The 20,733-nt window shown below is 37.2% G+C and overlaps 2 protein-coding genes and 1 non-coding gene across 3 annotated transcripts; all 3 read left to right on the top strand.

Moving 5' to 3' along the window:
* Nucleotides 1-1,478: 1,478 nt before the first annotated feature.
* LOC124397158 (all-trans-retinol 13,14-reductase-like) lies at nucleotides 1,479-13,015 on the top strand. The gene is made up of 9 exons (XM_046866677.1): nucleotides 1,479-1,698; nucleotides 3,936-4,118; nucleotides 5,680-5,921; nucleotides 7,403-7,604; nucleotides 7,767-7,964; nucleotides 8,316-8,435; nucleotides 11,089-11,255; nucleotides 11,665-11,824; nucleotides 11,954-13,015. The coding sequence occupies exons 1-9, from the start codon at nucleotides 1,536-1,538 to the stop codon at nucleotides 12,097-12,099; spliced, it is 1,581 nt and encodes a 526-aa protein (XP_046722633.1). The 5' UTR covers nucleotides 1,479-1,535; the 3' UTR covers nucleotides 12,100-13,015.
* On the top strand, nucleotides 8,814-8,886 carry trnaa-cgc. Its single transcript has one exon. It is a non-coding gene; the product is annotated as a tRNA-Ala (tRNA).
* An 843-nt stretch (nucleotides 13,016-13,858) lies between the features above and the next one.
* On the top strand, nucleotides 13,859-20,042 carry cdk21 (cyclin-dependent kinase 21). Its single transcript, XM_046866810.1, has 8 exons — nucleotides 13,859-14,379; nucleotides 14,812-15,036; nucleotides 17,239-17,371; nucleotides 17,812-17,979; nucleotides 18,066-18,175; nucleotides 18,250-18,300; nucleotides 18,395-18,527; nucleotides 18,785-20,042. The coding sequence occupies exons 2-8, from the start codon at nucleotides 14,816-14,818 to the stop codon at nucleotides 18,860-18,862; spliced, it is 894 nt and encodes a 297-aa protein (XP_046722766.1). The 5' UTR covers nucleotides 13,859-14,379; nucleotides 14,812-14,815; the 3' UTR covers nucleotides 18,863-20,042.
* Nucleotides 20,043-20,733: the final 691 nt, after the last annotated feature.

Raw genomic sequence — 20,733 nt, 5'->3', positions numbered from 1 at the left:
TCTTTGTTATTCCACTAGTGGCCAAAATCAGCTTTTTCATTAGGTAGCAAAATCTTATGCTGGACATACAGTATGGCTCTTTGGAGAATAACTGATTTATGGATTTCATCATAGCCGCAGCAACAGCCTGTCTGTCTTCAACAACATCGAAATTATGTTCCCTCTATTATGCTGGTTAATGAGAACTGAAACTAAACCATTTTCTTTTCATGACTTCTTTTATATCTTTTTTGAGGCACCACACTGAGCTATGTAACCGTTATTAAATAAAAAGGACAAAATATTTATAAGAACTTTTTATATTAGTGGTAATAAATAATTGTTTTCCCAATTTAGTTATTCTTTTACTCAGGTAGTTATTATAAAAGTATTGAATTAAAATGATTAAAAAACTGTCAAGTGCTTTATTGAATGATCTATGATCTATGATCTAAGACTTCTTTTTAAGAACCAAATAGTTTTTCCTCCTCTAGACATTGTGTCCATTTGGAACGGCTTCTTTAATACCATCCAATGGGAAAAATATGTGGACTCTGCCTTTAAAATATTTGATTGACATGTTTCTATGATGTTTCTAAAATCCTTATAAGTTTTTAAGGTTTCTTATAAAATACTTAATTTCAACTATCCTGCTAAGCTTTATTTTGAAAGACATTGATCCTTTATGTTCCTTCCTTGGTGCTAAGGATGAATGTGTTTTTTGATCTCTTCTGGGAAAATACAGCTATGTGCAAATACGGCTTTGTTCTGAAAGGAGTTTCACATCTTTGTATTTATGTTTTCGTCACTGATCGGAAGGTCAGGGGTTCAAACCCAAGTATCACCAAGCTGTCACTCTTGAGCCCTTGAGAAGACCCTTAACCCTCTGTGATCCAGGGGTACTGTATCAAGGCTGTCCCTGGCTTTCTAACATCGCTGAAATATTTGAATAAGGAATTTCACTGTGCTGTAATGTACGTGTAAAAGTATAAAGAACCTTTATCACAAAATTTCTCTTTTTCATCCAGGGTTCTGTCAGTTTACTGGGAGGAGTGGCCATACAAGGAATTCTGCCCTTCATGACATCATGATTGGCCATACTCGAAAACATCTTTATGCAACTTATACAAAACTGTTGGAACAACGTCCAATTTTTATTGTATTTTTATTGTATTTTATCCATGTTCATCATGCTATCAAACTCTTTAACAGTGTAAATAACACCCGCCCTTTAAATCCTACCCAGACACCCTCACTATCTCCAGCAACACTAAAGTCCTCAAGACTGTCACTTTGTCATCAGTAAAAACATTTTTTGCAATTTTGTACCACCTAGCTTTGTTATTTATGTTTTGGAGTTATTATTAAACAAAACAAAACAAAACAAAACAAAACAAAACAAAACAAAACAAAACAAAACAAAACAAAACAAAACAAAAATTCCTGCCCACTGGAACAGTGTATCGCGCGCCCTCTGGCGGAAGTTAAAAGTAAAAGTTCACTTATAGGGACAGTGACAGAGACAGTAACAGCGTTTTAAAGAGCGTTGCTGGAAAATGTGGCTCTCTGTAGGATTAATCGTCGCAGTGTTGTTTATTGCATTGTTTTTTAAATATGTATTGGGTACTTCCAGTCCGTGTCCTTTTGACATCAACGCGATCGAGTCTCCCAGACCAGTGGAGCTGAATAAAAAGGAGAGAAACAAAGTGTTAAAGCAGGGTGAGTGTTAATGGGTGTTTGTACATGTGTATTTACATGTGTTTGTACATATTTCTTCAGACATGAGCTCAATTTACTGATTTTCTTATCATATTTACGAAATAGAAAAATAAAGTACTAAAGGATAGTTAAATGTGTATAATCGTGTGTTAGTTATGCATAGACTGACAGACAGACAGGCAGACAGACAGGCAGACAGACAGGCAGACAGGCAGACAGAGAGACATCATCAGACAGCATCAGGTTGCGCAATCGCGACATAGCGATGGATTCAATTAAAACGGAAAACAAACACTAAATCTAAAAGCAGCAAATAACAGCAACAGTAAACGATTACATTTTTTAGTCACTGTTGTGGTTTCAAGCGAAATATTTTACACATTTTTTTTCCTTTTTTTAATCAAACCTGTTAGATTTCAAACGTGATTTACTGCGGATTTACTATACTTTCTAATGCTTGTTTTTAATGTATGTATATTAAATGTATGCCTAAATAATTTAATAAATATGCAAAATTTAATTAATTATATATTCTAGTTGCTTATATTTTCACAACTGAACAAAACGTCTGTGTATTTTTTTTTTTAAACAAAAATTGTCAAAACTATGTTGTATTACATTTTATATTGATTATTTAAAAATGGTTGTCAACTTGCCATCTGCAATTATCATTAAACACAATACAAATGTTGAGTTACACAAATTTATTCACCTTGCATACTCAAATGCCATTTTTTTTTTTTTTTTTTTTTGTTTGTTTTTTTACAGAAAGAAACATCCCATCATAGGTGAATTTGTTCAAAGAGAAATCCCCCATGCAATAATAAGCTTTTAGAAATGTCAAAATTAATGATGGTTAAACTAAATATGACTTTTGCATTTCTTAAGCACATTTTGTACATACATACGCTGAATTAGGGTTGTATCTAGTTATAATAAACAAAACATTGAATTAAAAAAAATAATAATACATTTCAAAACCAGATTAATCGAAGCTTTGAACTGAGCAGTGATAACAAGCCAGATGGTCCTTTTCCTCTTTAGTCCAGAGGACAAGGTATCCATGGTTTCCAAAAAGAAATTCAAGTTGTATCCACTTTGACTCAGTACATTTTAAATGGGCTCTGGCACAGAGAGTATACTGATGTTTCTGGATCATATTCACGCATGCCTTCTTCTTTGCATGATAGAGATTTAACCTGCATTTGTGGATGAGATGGCAATCTGTGTTCACAGACAATGGTTTCTAGAGGTGCTAATGAGCCCATGCAATGATTTCCATTGCATTGTTTTAAATGCATTGCCACCTGACGGCCTGAAGATCATCAGCATCAGCAGATTTTTGCCCTTGTGTACAGAGATTTCTCCAGATTCTTCGAAACATTTGATGATATTCTAAACTGTATATGAGAGATTGTAAAATCTATTGAAATTGTATGTCGAGGAACATTATTCTGAAATTGCTCAACAATTTGTAGACACAGTCTTTCACAGCTCTGCCCATCTTTACTTCTGCAAGACTCTCTAAGATACACTATTTATACCCAGTCATCTTACTGACCTGTTGTCAATTAACCTCATTAGTTGCAAAATGTTTTTCCAATCGTTTAATTTGAATAAAACTTACTTTTTCCAGACTTGCTGCAGAATTCAATTACCTTATTAATTACCTTATTATCAAAATTACCTATTTTTTTTCTCAGTCAAGTTCTATTGTGAATACAATTTATGAGATTTGCAAATCATAGCATTCTGTTTTATTTACATTTTACACAGTGTCACAACCTTTTTGAAATTGGGATTGTAGATAGATAGAAAGGTAAAAGGCTTTCTTAAGGGTTGGTAAAAATTATAGTTAGCACTTTCCTGGTATCTTAATGGTTTAGGCATTGGATTCAGGATCAGAAGGCCAGAAGTTCAAATCACAGATAACCAACAACTGCTCACTTATAAGTCAATCTTGATAAGGATGTCTGCCAAATGTCGTAAATAAAAATGTATATATCACATTGTGAACTTTGGAGCTCAATGTGTAATGCTGTCAGTGAATGATTGGGATTTTATTACATTTGTATGAATCGTATCACAGTAATAGAAATCTGATGGATTTAAGGATCAAGGATTAAAGGTAGGGGAGGGGTGGTGTGTAAGTGAATATTTATTCAGGACTTATATTTTATTAATGGAATTCATATGCAGAACACTGTTACCTTAAACGTTGTTGTTTCTATCCACAGGGTTTTTGGTCAGCAGAGTCCCCCAGGACCTTGACGCCATTGTGATTGGCAGTGGTATTGGTGGGCTGAGCATCGCCGTTCTGCTCGCCAAGGTTGGAAAGAAGGTCCTGGTACTGGAACAACATGATCGAGCTGGAGGATGTTGTCACACATTCTCTGAGAAAGGCTTTGAGTTTGACATTGGTGAGAACGCCACAGTTTGGGGGGATTTGACTGTTTTTAGTCTCTAGACATCAGTGGTGGACGGTTACAAAGTAAATGTAATTCCTTACTGTATTTAAGTAGCTTTTTCACGTATCTGTATTTTACTGAAGTATTTCCATTTGGGAAGACTTTTACTTTAACTTCACTACATTTCAAAGTCAAATATCGTACTTTCTACCCAACTACATTTTGCGAAATTAGTCTTTAACTTTTTTTATGAGGAACTGGTCAAACACACAGCAAGCCACCAATCAGGGTAGAGTGTGCAATCTGTTTTGAACTTGTTTTGAACTTGTTCCCCAACATACAGTTTATCATCAGTTCAACAGCAAGCAGAACATTTAGAAATAGATAAATGATTGAAAGAAACTCCTGACTCCAACTTGCCACAGCACCAGTGGGCCCCTTGGTATATTTGCACAGGTTGAAAAGAAGGTTTTGGGTTAATGACAATTTTATAGATATCAATCAGCGTTTGACTAATTAATATTATCACATAAACTAAGTTGATTAAGTAAAGAATCCTGAGACAAAATGATAATAGGAACATTATAACCATAATAAATCATAGTACTTTGGAAACTTGAGTACATTTGAAGGAAAATTCTTTTGTAGTTTTATTTAAATTAAAGTTTAATGGGAGCACTTTTACTTTTACTGAGAAATATTTTATCTAGTGTATCTCTACTTTAACTCAAGTACATGGTTTGTGTACTTCATCCACCATTGCTAGACATACCAGGTGTATTTTCATCCTCATATATAGCACCTGGTTGTCTATATACCATATATACCATAGAACCTTGAAAACCTAGAGTTATTGCAAATCACATACTTTTTCAAGTTTGGTGATTTATATATAATAGAAGCCTATAGGCAGTCTGTTGGCATTAAACCAATATATGGTGATGTGTTCCAAATGTAGACAGTTAAACTTAAAAAGTATCTCAGGTTACCTCTGATCAGACATGGATAAATCTAGGAAAGCACAGGGACATGTATTTATTCAAAAGTGTGATTAAAAATGTGTAATTATATACATGCTTTGGTGAGATTTCATGGCAACTGTGGCAAGGAAAAACTCCCTTAGATGTTATGAGGAAGAAACCTTGAGAGGAACCAGACTCCAAAGGGGAACCCATCCTCATTTGGTTGACATCAAGTGTTTGATCATAAATCTTCCAACAATACTGAACACTGGAGAGTGAGAACTAACATGAGCACTGGAATGTGTGATTATAGATAATATTCTTTCTACAGTCTTATACAGTCTTTATGGTTATAAAACTAGGAGCTACTGAGCAACTCATAAAATAGCTCAACATTTGTGATCATCATGGTCCCAAACTTACACAATTTTTGTAGTAAACTGGTTGTTGAGTTTTGTAGTAAACTGCGTTTGAAAAAAATTTAAACTAAATAAAACCTTGCCTGTGAAAGCTGTTTCTAAATGCCAGATGTGTTGAATAAATGATGGTTGAAAACACATAAAGGAGCATTGTGTTAGGTTAGACTTCACCTATCCATGCCTCTGCTTTAGGGATTCACTACATTGGTGATGTTGAGGAGAATGGGATGTTTGGCTGCATAGTGGATCAGCTGACCAATGGGCAGCTGCAATGGGAACCAATGGAAAACCCCTTTGACCAGGTGGTTCTGGGACCACCGGAGAACCGGCGCATCTATCCCATTTACAGTGGAAAAGACCGTTTCCATTGGGAGCTGAAAAAGTGCTTCCCAGGAGAAGAGAAAGCCATCGATGAGTTTATGAGACTGGTTCAGGTGGGTTAGACTGTCATGCCAATTTCTTTAGATCATTTTTTTTAGATTAGATGATGACTGACTTGATGTGAAGGATGTCATTTAGATAAAAGTATCTATCATAGTGTGTTTTGTTATTAGACATTATGTACTGACTTGCTGTAATAAATATAAACACAGCGTTTGCAGGGCAAATAAAGTGATCTGTTGTAATGTCCGAGACTGTAATGAGGTGAAAGGTCATTAGATGATCATTTCGGCATTTAAGCAGAAGGCCCTGTACTGGTTATTTGTGTACAGAGTACAGAGTTGAGTGCACAAGTTTCGCCACCCTTTGGATAAACTTAAGTATGCAAAGAAATCACATTATATAAAATAACCATAATATATAATGAATTTACAAAGTTTATTTACATTTACATTTGTGGCATTAAGCAGACGCCTGTGTCCAGAGAGAAATTCAAAAGTGCTTTAAATCTCTAGCAATGAATGAATCTACACTGCATTTTGGATCATTTTCATTGGACGAATAGCGTTTAGAGGTAGACCTCCCAGCAGAGAGCTGCAGTAGTCCAGTCTCGAAATAACAAAAGACTGAACAAGCACCTGGGCAGCCTGTGTGGACAAAAATGAGCGAATCCTTTGGATGTTGTAGAGAAGAAATCGACAAGAACAAGCCACATTAGCAACAAGTGGGAAGAAGAAATGTTTTAAATTCTAAACCCTGCAGGTATGTGGTATCTTTTCCACAGCTGCTTTCATACTTTGCATAAATTACCGTATTTTTCGGACTATAAGCCGCTACTTTTTCCCCACGTTTTAAACCCTGCTGCTTAAACAACAATGCGGCTAATTTATGAATTTTCCTGGGTTATTCCCGGTTTCACAAACTTCAAGCCAAAAAACTGAACCCCATAACATCAGACCAATGAAATTTCCGAACGGAAACGGAAAAACGCACCTCACCTGTGTTCTGAGCTGCACGGCATCGGGAGAAAAAACTTCCATCGGGTGATTTTTAAACGCACAACGATGCCAAAAGATAAACTCCTGAATGAAATAGTTGTGAAAGGGAGGAAGACAGTGAACAATGACTTTCTTGGTAGGCTACTGTTTAGATACAAGCCGTTGTAACGTGTTCAGTCTGGGTCATGGGAGAGCTCACTAACTCCAGTTACAACAGAAATCATATAAGCACAGACAGGTTTCCAAAACTCTTTTTTATTTTGCTTGGCAACAGCGTTAAGGGTTAGTCAAAAAATATATATGGGTGCGCTTTATAGCCCGGAAATTACGGTAGCTATTATAAATAAAACAAAATATTAGGCAATAAAATATCAACGCTGTAAGGATGTGTTGTATTGCTGTATTGGTCTATTGTTCAATGGTTTTGCAGACCTACTTTATAAACTACTGAAAAATATAATAACCTAATTTCCACCCTTTCTATTGTTTACTGTCTGAGTTCATGCTGTTCATGCTGATTTAATGTCCCTATCCAGAAATGTGGCAATAGTGTGTGGACGATGATGATGCTGAAGCTGATTCCATTCCCAGTGGCTAGGTTTTTGGTTTATACAGGACTTGCTAATCGCCTGTCCTCCTTCTTCTCCTATGGCTCACGCAGCCTGGCCGAGGTGGTGAACAGTCTCACAGAGAATAAAGATCTCAGAGCCGTGCTCTGCTACATGTTTGCTACTTATGGTGAGTTCACACAGCTAGAGACTGGAGCTGTAGCTTTTTTTTTTATGTTGAACAACTTGATAGTTCATTCAGTATTCTGGGCATATTTTTAAATCTCTTAGCAGTTGACTATGGCAGTAAAAAGCTGTATATGTAGATGTAAGATGTTCATTGTGTTTGTAGGCAATCCTCCAAAAGATGCCAGTTTCTCCTTGCACAGTTTGCTGGTGTGCCACTTTTTAAACGGTGCCTGGTACCCTAAAGGTGGTGCGAGTCAGATTGCCTATAACATGATCCCCATCATTGAGAAGGCAGGAGGAGCCGTGCTTGTCAGAGCTCCAGTCAACCGCATCCTGCTCAATTCTGCCAATGAGGCTATAGGTAATATCAAGAACATATTTTCTGTTCTTCACTGATTTGCAAGTTTATGATGCTGCTGTTTAATATTGATTATACACTCAGAAGCCACGTCCAAGTCCAAGTTCCAAGTCTTAGAATCTGAGAGGTTGCACACTTTACCCCTGCTGAAGCCATGACTATTTTATAACGCCATACTTGTTTACTGTTTGTCTTTATACTTTCACACCTTTATAGTGAAATGATTTATAATCTCTGGTGTCACATAGAACAGAAGGCGATTCATTTTAAATCTGGTTCCTACCTCAAATCATCTCAGGAAATTGTTTCTTTGCTCAATTAATCTGATCTGATAATGTGGTGTTTGGATTCCAGGAGTGAGTGTGATGAAGGGGCAAGATGAGGTCCATGTGCATGCTCCCATTGTGATCTCCGATGCAGGAATCTTCAACACCTACCAGCAGCTACTTCCTAAAGAGGTTCAGACTAGGCCAGGTGAGAGAAAGAGAGATGGCAGGGACTGATGGACATGAGGAATGGTTTGGGAAAATTTATTTTAATACTAGTAGTCTATATGTGCTACATTTTTAGTTCTAAAAACTGCAGGATAAACTGAAATGTATTTCTCTTTTTCTACAAAACTCATGCTTAAAGAACATACAAATGTAGAAATATTCAGTCAGAATAAAAACTAATTGGCAATGCTTTTTATAGTGATGTAAACAAGTTCTAGACGTAAAAAAGACAATACTCTTGTACCTTATAGTGAATATAAGTGACTTCCTGTTTTTTCTGCTCCATCGTAGTCTTTTTCTATGCAGTTAATGTGATTAATAAATCAAACCATATTATCTGTACTGCATATGTTTTAGGTCCCCTGGTGGTCTAGTGGTTAAGATACAGCGCTCGCACCGCTGCGACCCGGGTTCGATTCCCGGTCAGGAACCATCCCCAGCCACTCTCAGTGCCGGTCCCAAGCCCGGATAAATTGGGTAGGGTTGCGTTAGGAAGGGCATCCAGCGTAAAACATGTGCCAAATCAAAACATGCGGAGGATCCGCTGTGGCGACCCCTAACGGGAGAAGCCGAAAGAAAGTTTTTATATGTAGAGAAAAGAATCGCATTGTGCTGTAATGTACATGTGACAAATAAAGGCTCTTGTTTGTTTTTCTGAATTTGAATGTACTGAACGCTGTATCTTTCAACCTGTCACTGGCCCAAGCCAAGGTTCCTACAAGCCCAGTTGCACTCACCCCTATCGATATGAAGTGCTTTGAGAAGCTGGTCCTGAATCACCTCACTGCGGGCCTACCACCTACACTGGACCCACACCAGTTTGCCTATCGCCCGAGCAGGTAAACAGAGGATACAGTTTCCACTGCCCTTCATTCAGCCCTCACCCACCTGGATAAAAGCAACACCTACATCAGAATGCTGTTCATTGACTCTGCGTTCAATACAGTCCTCCCTACTGTACTGATCACTAAGCTCAGTGACCTGGGTATCTGCACCTCCACTTGCAGATGGATTCTGGACTTTCTCACCAACAGACCTCAATCTGTTAGGTTGGGCAACCAGGTATCCTCAACCCTCATTCTGAACACTGGCATCCCACAGGGCTGTGTTCTGAGCCCACTACTCTACTCCCTGTTCACCCACGATTGTGCTCCTCTGTACAACTCCAAAATCTACAACAAGTATGCAGATGACACCACCGTGGTCAGCCAGATCGACAACAACAACAAAACGGCCTACAGGGAAGAGATCTAAAATCTGACAGCATGGTGTGCCAACAACAACCTGACCCTAAACGCCACAAAGACTAAAGAGCTCATTGTGGACTTTCGGAAATCCAACAGCAAGAGACATCTACCAGTCAACATCAATGGAAGTGAGGTAGAGCGAGTCTCCAGCTTTAAGTTACTGGAAATTCATATCTCTGAGGATCTGTCCTGGCAGCAGAACACTTTAGCCCTGGTTAAGAAAGCACAACAACGCCTGTACTTCTTGAGAAGTCTCAATAAATCCCATTTGTCCCCAGGGATTTTAACAAGTTTCTACCGCTCCATCATTGAGAGAATCCTGACCAACTCCATCACTATATGGTACGGAAGCTCCACTGTGTGTAAACGTAAAGCCCTGCAAAGGGTGGTCAAAACCGCCCAACGCATCACTGGCACCCAACTATCTGCCATTGAACACCTTCACCACAGCAGATGTCTGCGCAGAGCTCACAACATTATCAAGGACTCTTCACATCCCAGTCACAAACTGTTTAACCTCCTTCTATCAGGAAGGAGATACAGGAACATACGCACCAGAAACAGCAGGTTCAGGGACAGCTTTTTTCCATCCACCATCACATTACTGAACTCTACACTACACCGCTATCACTAAAAAACAAATCAAACACAAAACAAAACACTGTATATAACCTCTGTATTATACATGTACATACTACATAGTATATCTTTTTTACTCCTCATCTGCACTTTTTTTTTTTATATCTATATGTATCTTTATATCCCTAGTGTACATTCTGCCCAACATTCCACATTCATGTATATGTATATAATGTATATATATATATATATATATATATATATATATATATATATATATATATATATATATATAACAGCATATAATATATATATATTATTCAGCTTGCATATTTCTTAAATGCCAAAATCTTATAACCTTTTACTTCTGCACATTCCTCTTCAATGCCATAGCCTTAGAACCATTTGTCTGTGCTTCTTAAATGTCCACATGTCTCTGCACTGTTATAGCCTTAATATTTATTCACTGTACATATGCTTACATATATATATATATATATATATATATATATATATATATATATATATATATATATATATATATATTACATGCTGTAAATATGCTACATATTTATCTGCACTTTTTGCACGATTGCTACATTTTGCACTTCTGGTAGATGCAAACTGCATTTTGTTGCTTTGTACCTGTACTATGCAAAGACAATAAAGTTCTATCTATCTATCTATCTATCTATCTATCTATCTATCTATCTATCTATCTATCTATCTATCTATCTATCTATCTATCTATCTATCTATCTATCTATCTATCATCTTTCTTTCTTTCTTTCTTTCTTGTTTGTTCAGGGAAATCCACAATGACTGTGGTCAGCTTCGCTCCTTACTCGTGGTTTGAGGAATGGAAAGATGAGAAGGTCAAGAACAGAGGGGCCGATTATAAAGAGATTAAGGCAGGCATCATCAACACAGTTTTGGAGGTGGTAACTCAGATTTTCCCCAAGATCAAGGACAGGGTATGAATTTTGATTTCTTGTAGTCCTCTATTTACAATAATATCTGTTTCTAAAGTCTTTAGCTTTACTGCAAAAAAAAATAACAGCAAGTGGAAAAATGTATTGTGAATATAATCAAAAGTGTCAGAGTTAAACCAAATGTAAGGTTATTCAATTTATTTCAAACTTTTTTAAATATTTGAATCAAGCTTTTTATCTAAATATCAATCAAAATGTATTACTAGAAAGAAGATTTAAGGTTTATTGAAATAGAATAAGAAAACTACAAATAAGTAATATATTTTATATTTGGTATATTTACAATCTTGTAATAATAAATACTAAATACATTTGACAGTGAGATTTACTTTTTTTGCAGTGTTTGATTAGTGAGCTGCACTTTCTCTTCTCTCTCCCTTCCCCTGTACAGATCGAGTACATGGACGCCGGCACTCCCATCACTAATCAGCACTATTTAGCAGCTCCTAAAGGAGAGAACTACGGAGCTGATCACTGCACTTCCCGCTTCACTGCAGACGTCTGTGCCACAATCAGACCTCAAACTCCCATCAAAAACCTCTTCCTCACAGGTGTGTGCGTTTTCTAAAAACTTCAGTCTGTGCTGTATCTGTTCTGCTTCACGTAATGTTGCAGGAATATCTCCTTTGGTCCTCTGGCGACCTGCTTATTATTTTTGTTGGTCTACATTTTTCTGTTAGGTCAAGACCTGTGTTCATGTGGTTTTGCGGGGGCCATCGCTGGAGCTCTAGCCTGCGGCTCTGTTGTTCTCAACCGCAACCTTTTTATTGATGTTGATGTCCTTCGAAAGAAACTGAACCATGCCAACTCTAAGAAAGTCCAGTAATCACAGAGCGCAACACGTCTGATTTTTATTTCTGTACCAGCAAAAAGTACCATTAGTACCAACAGTTTAAGCAAATAAACAACTACAATTATTATCATATAATCCTTATTAAATTACTGAGCCCTAACTTTTATTAATATATTACTATTAATGTACTTGTAAGGAATTTAAATAGCATCAAAATGATGGAAACATAATTTTGCAGTTTGTATCAAGATTTTATGCTTTAATTCCAGACCAACATCTCTACGTCTAACAATGATCAAGGCTTTACTAATGAAAAAACTAATAAATGGTGGTTTAATTTTGAAATGTTGATTTGAATACTTACAGAGCCTGAAAAGACTATTGTTCTATACCATTTTTTTTTTAGCCGCTCTGAATATACTCAAATCCAAAATGACTAACTGGGAAACCCTCATTCAAAGCCAGATTGTAAGACATCAATAACGTGCCACTGTAGGATTTAACTGTGTCTTCAAATCTTGTCGATTAGTGAATCTCAAGTTAAGTGAAGCACTTTATTTGAGAAATTATAGAAAAGTTATATTGATTATTGACGGTTCTTTAACTTGATTAGTGTTTGGTGTTTTGATCACATCGGGGGTTGTTAAATAATCCAAAACTTTCTGCTTTCTTGAGTTATATGAAGATTAAATAATTATATATAATAATTATATAAGTCTTTGCATTTACATAATATGCTTTTATTCTTTTTTTTTTATACAATTAAATATTTAGGACTTGGAATTAATCTTTTTTTTTTAACTTTTTTGGGGGAGTTATTTGAAATAAATCTCATCTATTGCGTTTTAATAGGAGTTTGCATGATATGCACGAAAATGTTAATGGAAACTGTACCGTGGTGCTCTAAAAAAACAACAACCCAATAAACCAGCTTTGCTGTTTTCATGAACATTTGCTGTCTTTTTATTAAAAAATCAATCTTAAGTGACTTGCAAAAATCTTTATAATGAACACAAAATATGAATTTTGTAATTAGAGTTTTACTGCCATGTTAGTCTTTTCCTTTTGGTGGTACTGGTTTTAGCACAACCTACTGATAGTGGTGAAAGTGGGATTTAGCCTTTTCTTCTTTACCTAGTTTGTACCAACAGTTACTCAGGAATGAACCCTGACCTTCTGATTATTAACACAAAGTCTTAATCTTTTAACCACAGTGACCACCACCCAATCTGACTGGGTCCCAACATGGACCAAATCTACCTCTGCAGAACTTTGCGTATGCTTTCGATTATGTTGAACTGCACACGCATCTTTTATTACATTTTTTTTTTTACATTTTTACTAGCCTAACTTTGTTGTTTGTTTGTAATTAATGTCTTTTTTGTTTTCTTTTGTTGAAAGGATTATTGATGCTCTCCTGCCCACTCTACAGGAACTCTACACATCCAGAGTGAGAAAAAAGGCCCAGAAAATCACCCTGGATCCCTTACATTCAAGCCATATGTTTTTTTTACTTTTGCCATCTAGACGCTACAGAGCACCAAGCACCAAGACCACCAGGCACAGGAAAAGTTTCTTCTTCCAGGCAATCCACCTCATGAACACCTAAACTCTCTCCCCATTGTGCAATTAAATAAAACATGTGCAATACCACTTGTATAAATCTAATTCTGTACTTTTAAGTGCAATAATACTCTATTTTCTTTTTAAAAGTGTGCAATAACTTTTTTACTTTTAGTCATTTTTATTTATTTATTTATTTACAACTGGAAGCTTCTGTCACACTCTTTTTAAGTGCAAACAAACTTGGCGATAAAGCTCTTTCTGATTCTGATTTATGCTTGCAATTTATTAAATGTAATTATTTTTTGCTTGGCGTTAGAATGTCATTGTATTGTGTAACACACCTTTCCCAAAAGATATGATCTTTAGATCTTTATTCTAAACAGGACAATGCAGCAGCACTTGTATGTTGTTTTTTCTCTTCCCTTTCACCTCCTCATCTGTACATTGTCATGCACTCATTATCTTATAGTTACTGCTTCCAGTCTAACAGTGTTTATTATCTAAAGTGCATTCTTCTCCAGAATACAAATCTCACCTATTACTGACCTCTGAGTTTGGTTGCCAGATTGAGTGTTTTACGGTCTTTCCCAACTAACTTACTTACCCTTCAATTTCAACGTATGTAGGGATATTGGTGTATCTGGCACCCCATGCATGGAACAAGGGATGGGAATATTTTCTGGCTTAATGCAGATGTCTTTTCTCATTAACACGTTTTTGAGCATTTAGATTCAAAATAAGCAAAAGGTATGTATGCATGTATTTATTTATTTATTTAGTTTGCAATTGCTAGTTTGCTTCGTTGACTTGAAAATGCATGAACTCAGCAAGTTTTAGAATTTTATTTCAAAGTTTATATATATATATATATATATATATATATATATATATATATATATATATATATATATATAATTTATTTATAATATCAATAAAAGAACCAACAGATTTTCTTATAGGACGTCAGTATTTCCAATTACATCTTTGCTAAATTGTGAAGTTAAATAGTTTTTATATGTTAATAACAATAAATGGCCAAGTTGATTTCACAACAATCCCGAATGGCATTAGGTCACGTGACCTTTAGCTTCCCCTTTTTAAAACATGTATTACTTCTTTCTTGCATTGTTATCTTTTATTATTATTACTTTTAATATTATTATTATTCTTTTTTTTTAGAAATATGGATGAGGCCACTTTAAATTATGAAATCTTAGCCGAAATTGGGGCGGGGGCCTACGGCACGGTATACAAAGCGAGGGATCTCGTGGACAAACAGCGCCTCGTAGCGGTGAAGAAGCTGAAAATCAGCGCAGAACAGCACTTAGGCATCCCGAATCTTATGATCCGCGAGGTGGCGCTGTTGCGGAAAACGGGACTTTTCGACCATCCAAACGTAGTGAAGTAAGTAGAAAAAAAATCATCAATAAATATAATTTACTTAGTATGACCACAAGAGGGCGCGCACTATGGACTTTAACTGGTCACCAGATTGGGGTTAATTGGGCACGGCATATTGAACCATAATCTTCTTCCTTTGGCTGCTCCTTTTAGGAGTCACCACAGCGGATCATCCGTCTCCATTTCAATCTGTCCTCTAGATCTTTATACAACTGAGCAGTTTGCTCAAGAGCCCAGCAGTGGCATGGTGGGATTTGAACTCACGACCTTCTGATCAGAAGTTCAACTTCACTTTAGCTTAGACACTGAGATACATAACACTTTCCCATGTGATTGTACTTCTTCTGTTAAAAGGAACAAACAAAAAGAAAATTCGATCTATTCTTTTATTTTTTTCTCCACCTCTTCTGCAACCACACCACTCCACTGCCCTCCCTCTCATTCACACACATGTACTCTGTCTTACTCCTACTGACTTTCATTCCCCCTCTCTCCAGCACGTACCTCCACCTCTCCAGGCTCTTCTCAACCTGCTCCCTACTCTCACCACAAATAACAATATCATCCGCAAACATAATAGTCCACGGAGACTCCTGTCTGACCTCGTCCTTCAACCTGTCCATCACCACTGCAAACAAAAAGGGCTCAGAGCCGATTCTTGTTGAAGTCCAACCTCCACCTTAAACCACTCTGTCATTTCTACTGCACACTTTACTGCCGTCACACTGTCCTCATACATGTCCTGCACCACCCTCACATACTTCTCTGACACACCAGACTTCCTCATACAATACCACAACTCCTCTCTCCACCCTGTCTTATACTTTCTCTAAATTTACAAACACACAATGTAACTCCTTCTGACCTTCTCTATACTTCTTCATCAGCATTCTCAAAGCAAATAATGCGTCTGTGGTGCTCGTCCACAGCATGAAACCATACTGTTGCTCACAGATGGTCACCTCTACTCTCAGCCTGGCTTCCACTACTCTTTCCCATAACTTCATGGTGTGACTAATCAACTTAATTCCCCTGTAGTTACTGCAGGTCTGCACATCTTCCTTATTTTTAAAGATTGGTACCAGCACACTCCTTTTCCATTCCTCAGGCATCCTCTCACCTTCCAGAATCTTGGTAAACAATCTGGTTAAAAACTCCACTGCATCTCTCCTAATCATCTCCATGCTTCTACTGGTATGTCATCTGGTCCAACCGACTTTCCACTCTTCATCCTTCTAATCGCTGCTCTCACTTCCTCCTTACTGATCCTATCCACTTCCTGCTTCACCATCTCCACACCATCCAACCTTCTCTCTCTCTTATTTTCCTCGTTCATCAGCTGCTCAAAATACTCCCTCCACCTTTTCAACACACTCTCCTCACTAGTCAACACATTTCCAGCTCCATCCTTTATTGCTCTAACTTGCAGCACATCCTTCCCAGCTCGGTCCCTCTGCCTGGCCAATCTGTATAAATCCTTTTCTCCTTCCTTAGTGTCCATCTTCTCATACAGCTTCTCATATGCCTTTTCCTTGGCTTTAGCCACATCCCTCTTTACCTGCTGCCGCATCTCCTTGTACTCCTGTCTACTTTTTTTTATCACTCTGTCAATCCCAATTCTGTTTCTTGAACCTCTTTCTCCTTATGCTCTCCTGCAATTCCTTATTCCACCACCACGTCTCTTTGTCTTCCTTTCTATTTCCAGATGTCACACCAAGTACTTTTCTAGCTGCCTCCCTTATCACTTCTGCAGTAGTTGCCCAATCATCCAGCACCTCTTCACCACCACCGAGCCTCTGTCTGACCTCTTCCCTGAACCTCACACTACACTCTTCCTCCTTCAGTTTCCACCACCTTATTCTTCTTTCAGTCCATGAAAACACAACATATCTACCTTTTCTCCTCTCCATCATATCAACTACTTTTCTCTCATTACCAGTCATAGTGCCAACATTGAAAGTACCAACCTGAACCTCCACTCTCCTACACTTCTCCTTTCCCTGCTGTCTCTGTAGACATCCTCCTCTTTTTCTCCTCCTTCGGCCAACAGTAGCCCAATTTCCACTGGTACCCTGTTGGCTAACAATACCTGTGGCGGTCGTTGGTAACCCGGGCCTGGGTAATAGTCCTAAAAGCAGCTATATTGTTATCACTAACTTTTTCTGTAATTGATAAAATTCCTATTAAAACATGATCTTTCTGAAGGTTGTTGGACGTATCAGCTAGTCTGAGGAAGACAGGTTTGGACCTGATGCTGGTGTTTGAATACATCGATCAGGATCTGTCCTCATTTCTCAGCACAGTGTCTGAGGACGGTTTGGAGAGAGACAAAATAAAGGTGAGACAACCTCCATCACTGAGGTGTTCATGTTTTATTTGTCGGTAGAGATGTACATTGAATGAAAAAAAAGTTTGTGGACACTTAACCCTAAGATTAGAATGTGCTTTTTGAACATCCCATTGCACATTTAGTCCCTGTTTGCTGTTATTATGATCTCCAATCCACTCTGAGAAGATGTTTCACCAAATTATGGAGTCTGCTCTGTGCTCATTCAGCCAAAGGGTGTTAGTAAAGTCAGGTACTGATGTAGGTGTTCAATAGGGTTGAGATCAGAGCTTCATAGCAAGCCACTCAAGAGCTTCCTTTGTTTTGAGAAGAACCTTATATGTCTTGAAAAGTCAGGTGTCTGTTTGTTCCTCTTACATTTATCCTAAGGGTATTGAATGTAGCCCTCATGTAGTATCAGAGATATGTTTTCCTCTCCTGTAATTTTTTAGGATGTAATGCGGCAGCTGCTGAACGGCCTCGACTTCCTCCACACTAACATGATCATTCACCGTGATCTGAAGCCCTCTAACGTTCTGCTAAGCAGCCGTGGCAAGGTGAAGATTGCTGACTTTGGCATGGCCAGGATCTACACTCAGTCTATCGCCCTGACGCCTTGCGTGCGTACACACTGCATCCTTCTGCAATTTTACATTGCACGGTGGTCACCTTCCTTACTAAAATGTTGGTCTTTATGTGTGCATAGGTAGTGACTTTGTGGTACAGAGCTCCTGAGGTGTTGCTCCTCTCAAATTACATGTCCTCTGTGGATATCTGGAGCGCAGGCTGCATCTTTGCGGAGCTCTTCCTGCTAAAGTGAATGCACGCACAGTGACGCAAAAACTTTGTTGTGTTGTTCTTGAATTGATGCACGTTTTTTTGTCACACAGACCTTTGTTCCAAGGATACACTGAAGTCCAGCAACTTCAGAGGATCTTTGAGTCAGTACAAGTTTTATTTGTAGATAAATTTTGTATTGAGGCTAAAATCAAGTTTTGAATCTTGTCTTTGTGCCCCACAAACATATATTTGAAGGGTGATTGAGTTACCTGGTGAAGAGGACTGGCCAGAAGAAAGCCCTATCTGCTATAATCCAGCCTGGGCTACACGAGATGCCACCTCTCAGCTGCTGCCGAACCTGACTGTTGAGGAGAACAACCTACTTATTGTGAGTGTTCCTTATAGATTTACCTGATGCCGGTTTCTGCCGGTGTCTGGTTTCTTTCGGTTTCTCTGGTTTCTCCATTGCAGATTCTATAATGCCTCTGAGGTAAATGAGCTTGGGAATATGTGTATGCATTTTGACCTGAGATGCACTGATGTCAGAAAAAATGACTGAATTAATGAATGAATAAATGAACGAACAACTTTTGATACCTTTATTTGTATTAAAAGTATAATTTCTTCATTTTCTCCTCCATATAGCAATGCTTGGCCTTTCATCCAACCCAACGCATCTCTGCATTTGGAGCTTTAGACCATCCTTTCTTGTCTGGCCCATAAACGTAAAAGCACAGAAAAATTAAAGTTGAGCAAGATGACAAGAAGACATGCTACAAGGAAGGGGTCGCAAGGGGAATTTACTCAGGTGGACACATGTTGGTATGCTGTTATAGAAAAGATGACAAGGTGGTGTGATTGACATCGTCATGTTATTATTACCACCCCAAAGTTGATCATTTGCATATAACAATATGTCCCAAATTCTTACTATTCCTATTATACTTCAAAAAAATTTCTAATAGCGACAGTCAAGGTTGTGGACCAAGTTCCTTCATACTATAGGAAAAAAATTCATATAAGAAACAGCATAGCTATAAATTTGGTATGGCATAATACATTTTAAATATGCATTCTAGCCAAATGAGAATCAAGCACCAATTGGTGGCATTTAAAGTACAGGTCTAGAGGTCCCAATCTTTTGTGTCTTATTATGTAGAAAAGACAAAAGATTGAGCGAATTAGGTCCACGTTTGGCTAAAAGTTGTTACTGCTACAATCAAGGATCTTTAAGTAGCAAAGGAATGAAGGTCCTTGATGAATATTCTTCTGTTCAAGCTTTATAAAACTGTGGAAAAAAACATTTCTGTAGTTGTTTAGTGTTGTTTGATAAAACTATTTGTACCTACTGTTAAAGTACTGTTGGAGTTTGTGTTTATATGTCATTCTGAGATGTGGTGTTACAGGATTTCCACACTGTAGAAAGTGATTATAGAGAGCAAATAAAATGATCGACACTTTATACTATTATACACAAAGCAGTCACGTAAATAATAATGCTTCTTATTAAAATCTTATTGTTAAGGACTGAAAAGTAAAACTGTATTACAGCTACAGCCAAAACCCTTAGATGTATCCAAATATTGGGTAAATTATAAAGGTTTGTGTTTGCTTTATATTATTAAAATCACAGGTAGTAAACACTTGCTCAGCTGAAGTGAAATTGCTCTCAAAGAAGGCAACTTTGTGTAAGATGTTTGTTCACACCACAGTTCAGGGTTTTCTTTGTTGTTTTTTTTGGTTCCATGTGTTTCCTTGAAATGTTTCTAATCTTGAATTAGACTCTGAATTTGACTTTTTGAGTTGATTTCAGTACTTGGGTCTTTTCAGATGTTAAATTGTACTGAATACAGTTCTGTAAGTGTTTGTTGGTTTTTATAAAGCAAATTGTTTTAGTACTGAATTTGATGGCTCATTGTGTGATATTTTATATGCAATCTTTCAATGCACCAGAATTTTTTTTTTTTTTTATGTATAATTGATTTTAATTGCAAATGACTATCTGTATAAGCCCTGTTGTCACAGCAGGTAATCCAGCCACACCCCCAAAGTGTTTATGTATATGTAAAATACAGTATATAACTTTTTTTCATGGTTCAAATATTTTGGTCTTAAATGTCAGCTTTACCACAGGGCTAGTGTAAAAGAATAACATGTACGACATGTTTCGCTGCCAATAGCAAAAATATGTAACCGTGACCCTGGAGTACCCTTATTTGTTATTTTTAATTGTCCTAATAAACCCACTTTAGTGAAATTATGTGTGTTGGAAGTTGAGAAAACACTAATATGTGCAGAACTGCGATGGATCTTATTGTTGGACAAATTTACGTAATGTCTTATACGACAAGAAATGCTTATAATGGGTTATGGTGCACTCCATGGCCATGGTTGGACATGAAATAAACTTATACTAATATTGGGAACACTTAAGATCAGACTGATTTGTCCTCATATTGAGGAATAGACAACACAATGACTATATTGAAACAGCATTAATAAAATCATTAGGCTTAACTTTAGATAATAACAAAAGAATAAAAAAATTGTCTATAATGTATACAATTAATTCAAACGTGTGGTTTGATGTGTTT

This window comes from Silurus meridionalis, chromosome 14, assembly GCF_014805685.1.
Source record: "Silurus meridionalis isolate SWU-2019-XX chromosome 14, ASM1480568v1, whole genome shotgun sequence".
NCBI lineage: Eukaryota > Metazoa > Chordata > Actinopteri > Siluriformes > Siluridae > Silurus > Silurus meridionalis.
This window is presented reverse-complemented; position numbering and strand designations above follow the sequence as displayed.

Bases quoted from the DNA above. Each gene is read 5' to 3' on its own strand.
- LOC124397158 (XM_046866677.1), top strand. From the start codon at position 1,536: ATGTGGCTCTCTGTAGGATTAATCGTCGCAGTGTTGTTTATTGCATTG. The intron at 5,922-7,402 runs GTGGGTTAGACT...GTCCCTATCCAG, and splicing joins AGTTTATGAGACTGGTTCAG to AAATGTGGCAATAGTGTGTG. The intron at 11,825-11,953 runs GTGTGTGCGTTT...TTTTTCTGTTAG, and splicing joins CAAAAACCTCTTCCTCACAG to GTCAAGACCTGTGTTCATGT.
- cdk21 (XM_046866810.1), top strand. From the start codon at position 14,816: ATGGATGAGGCCACTTTAAATTATGAAATCTTAGCCGAAATTGGGGCG. The intron at 17,372-17,811 runs GTGAGACAACCT...GTAATTTTTTAG, and splicing joins TGGAGAGAGACAAAATAAAG to GATGTAATGCGGCAGCTGCT. The intron at 18,176-18,249 runs GTGAATGCACGC...TTTGTCACACAG, and splicing joins GCGGAGCTCTTCCTGCTAAA to ACCTTTGTTCCAAGGATACA.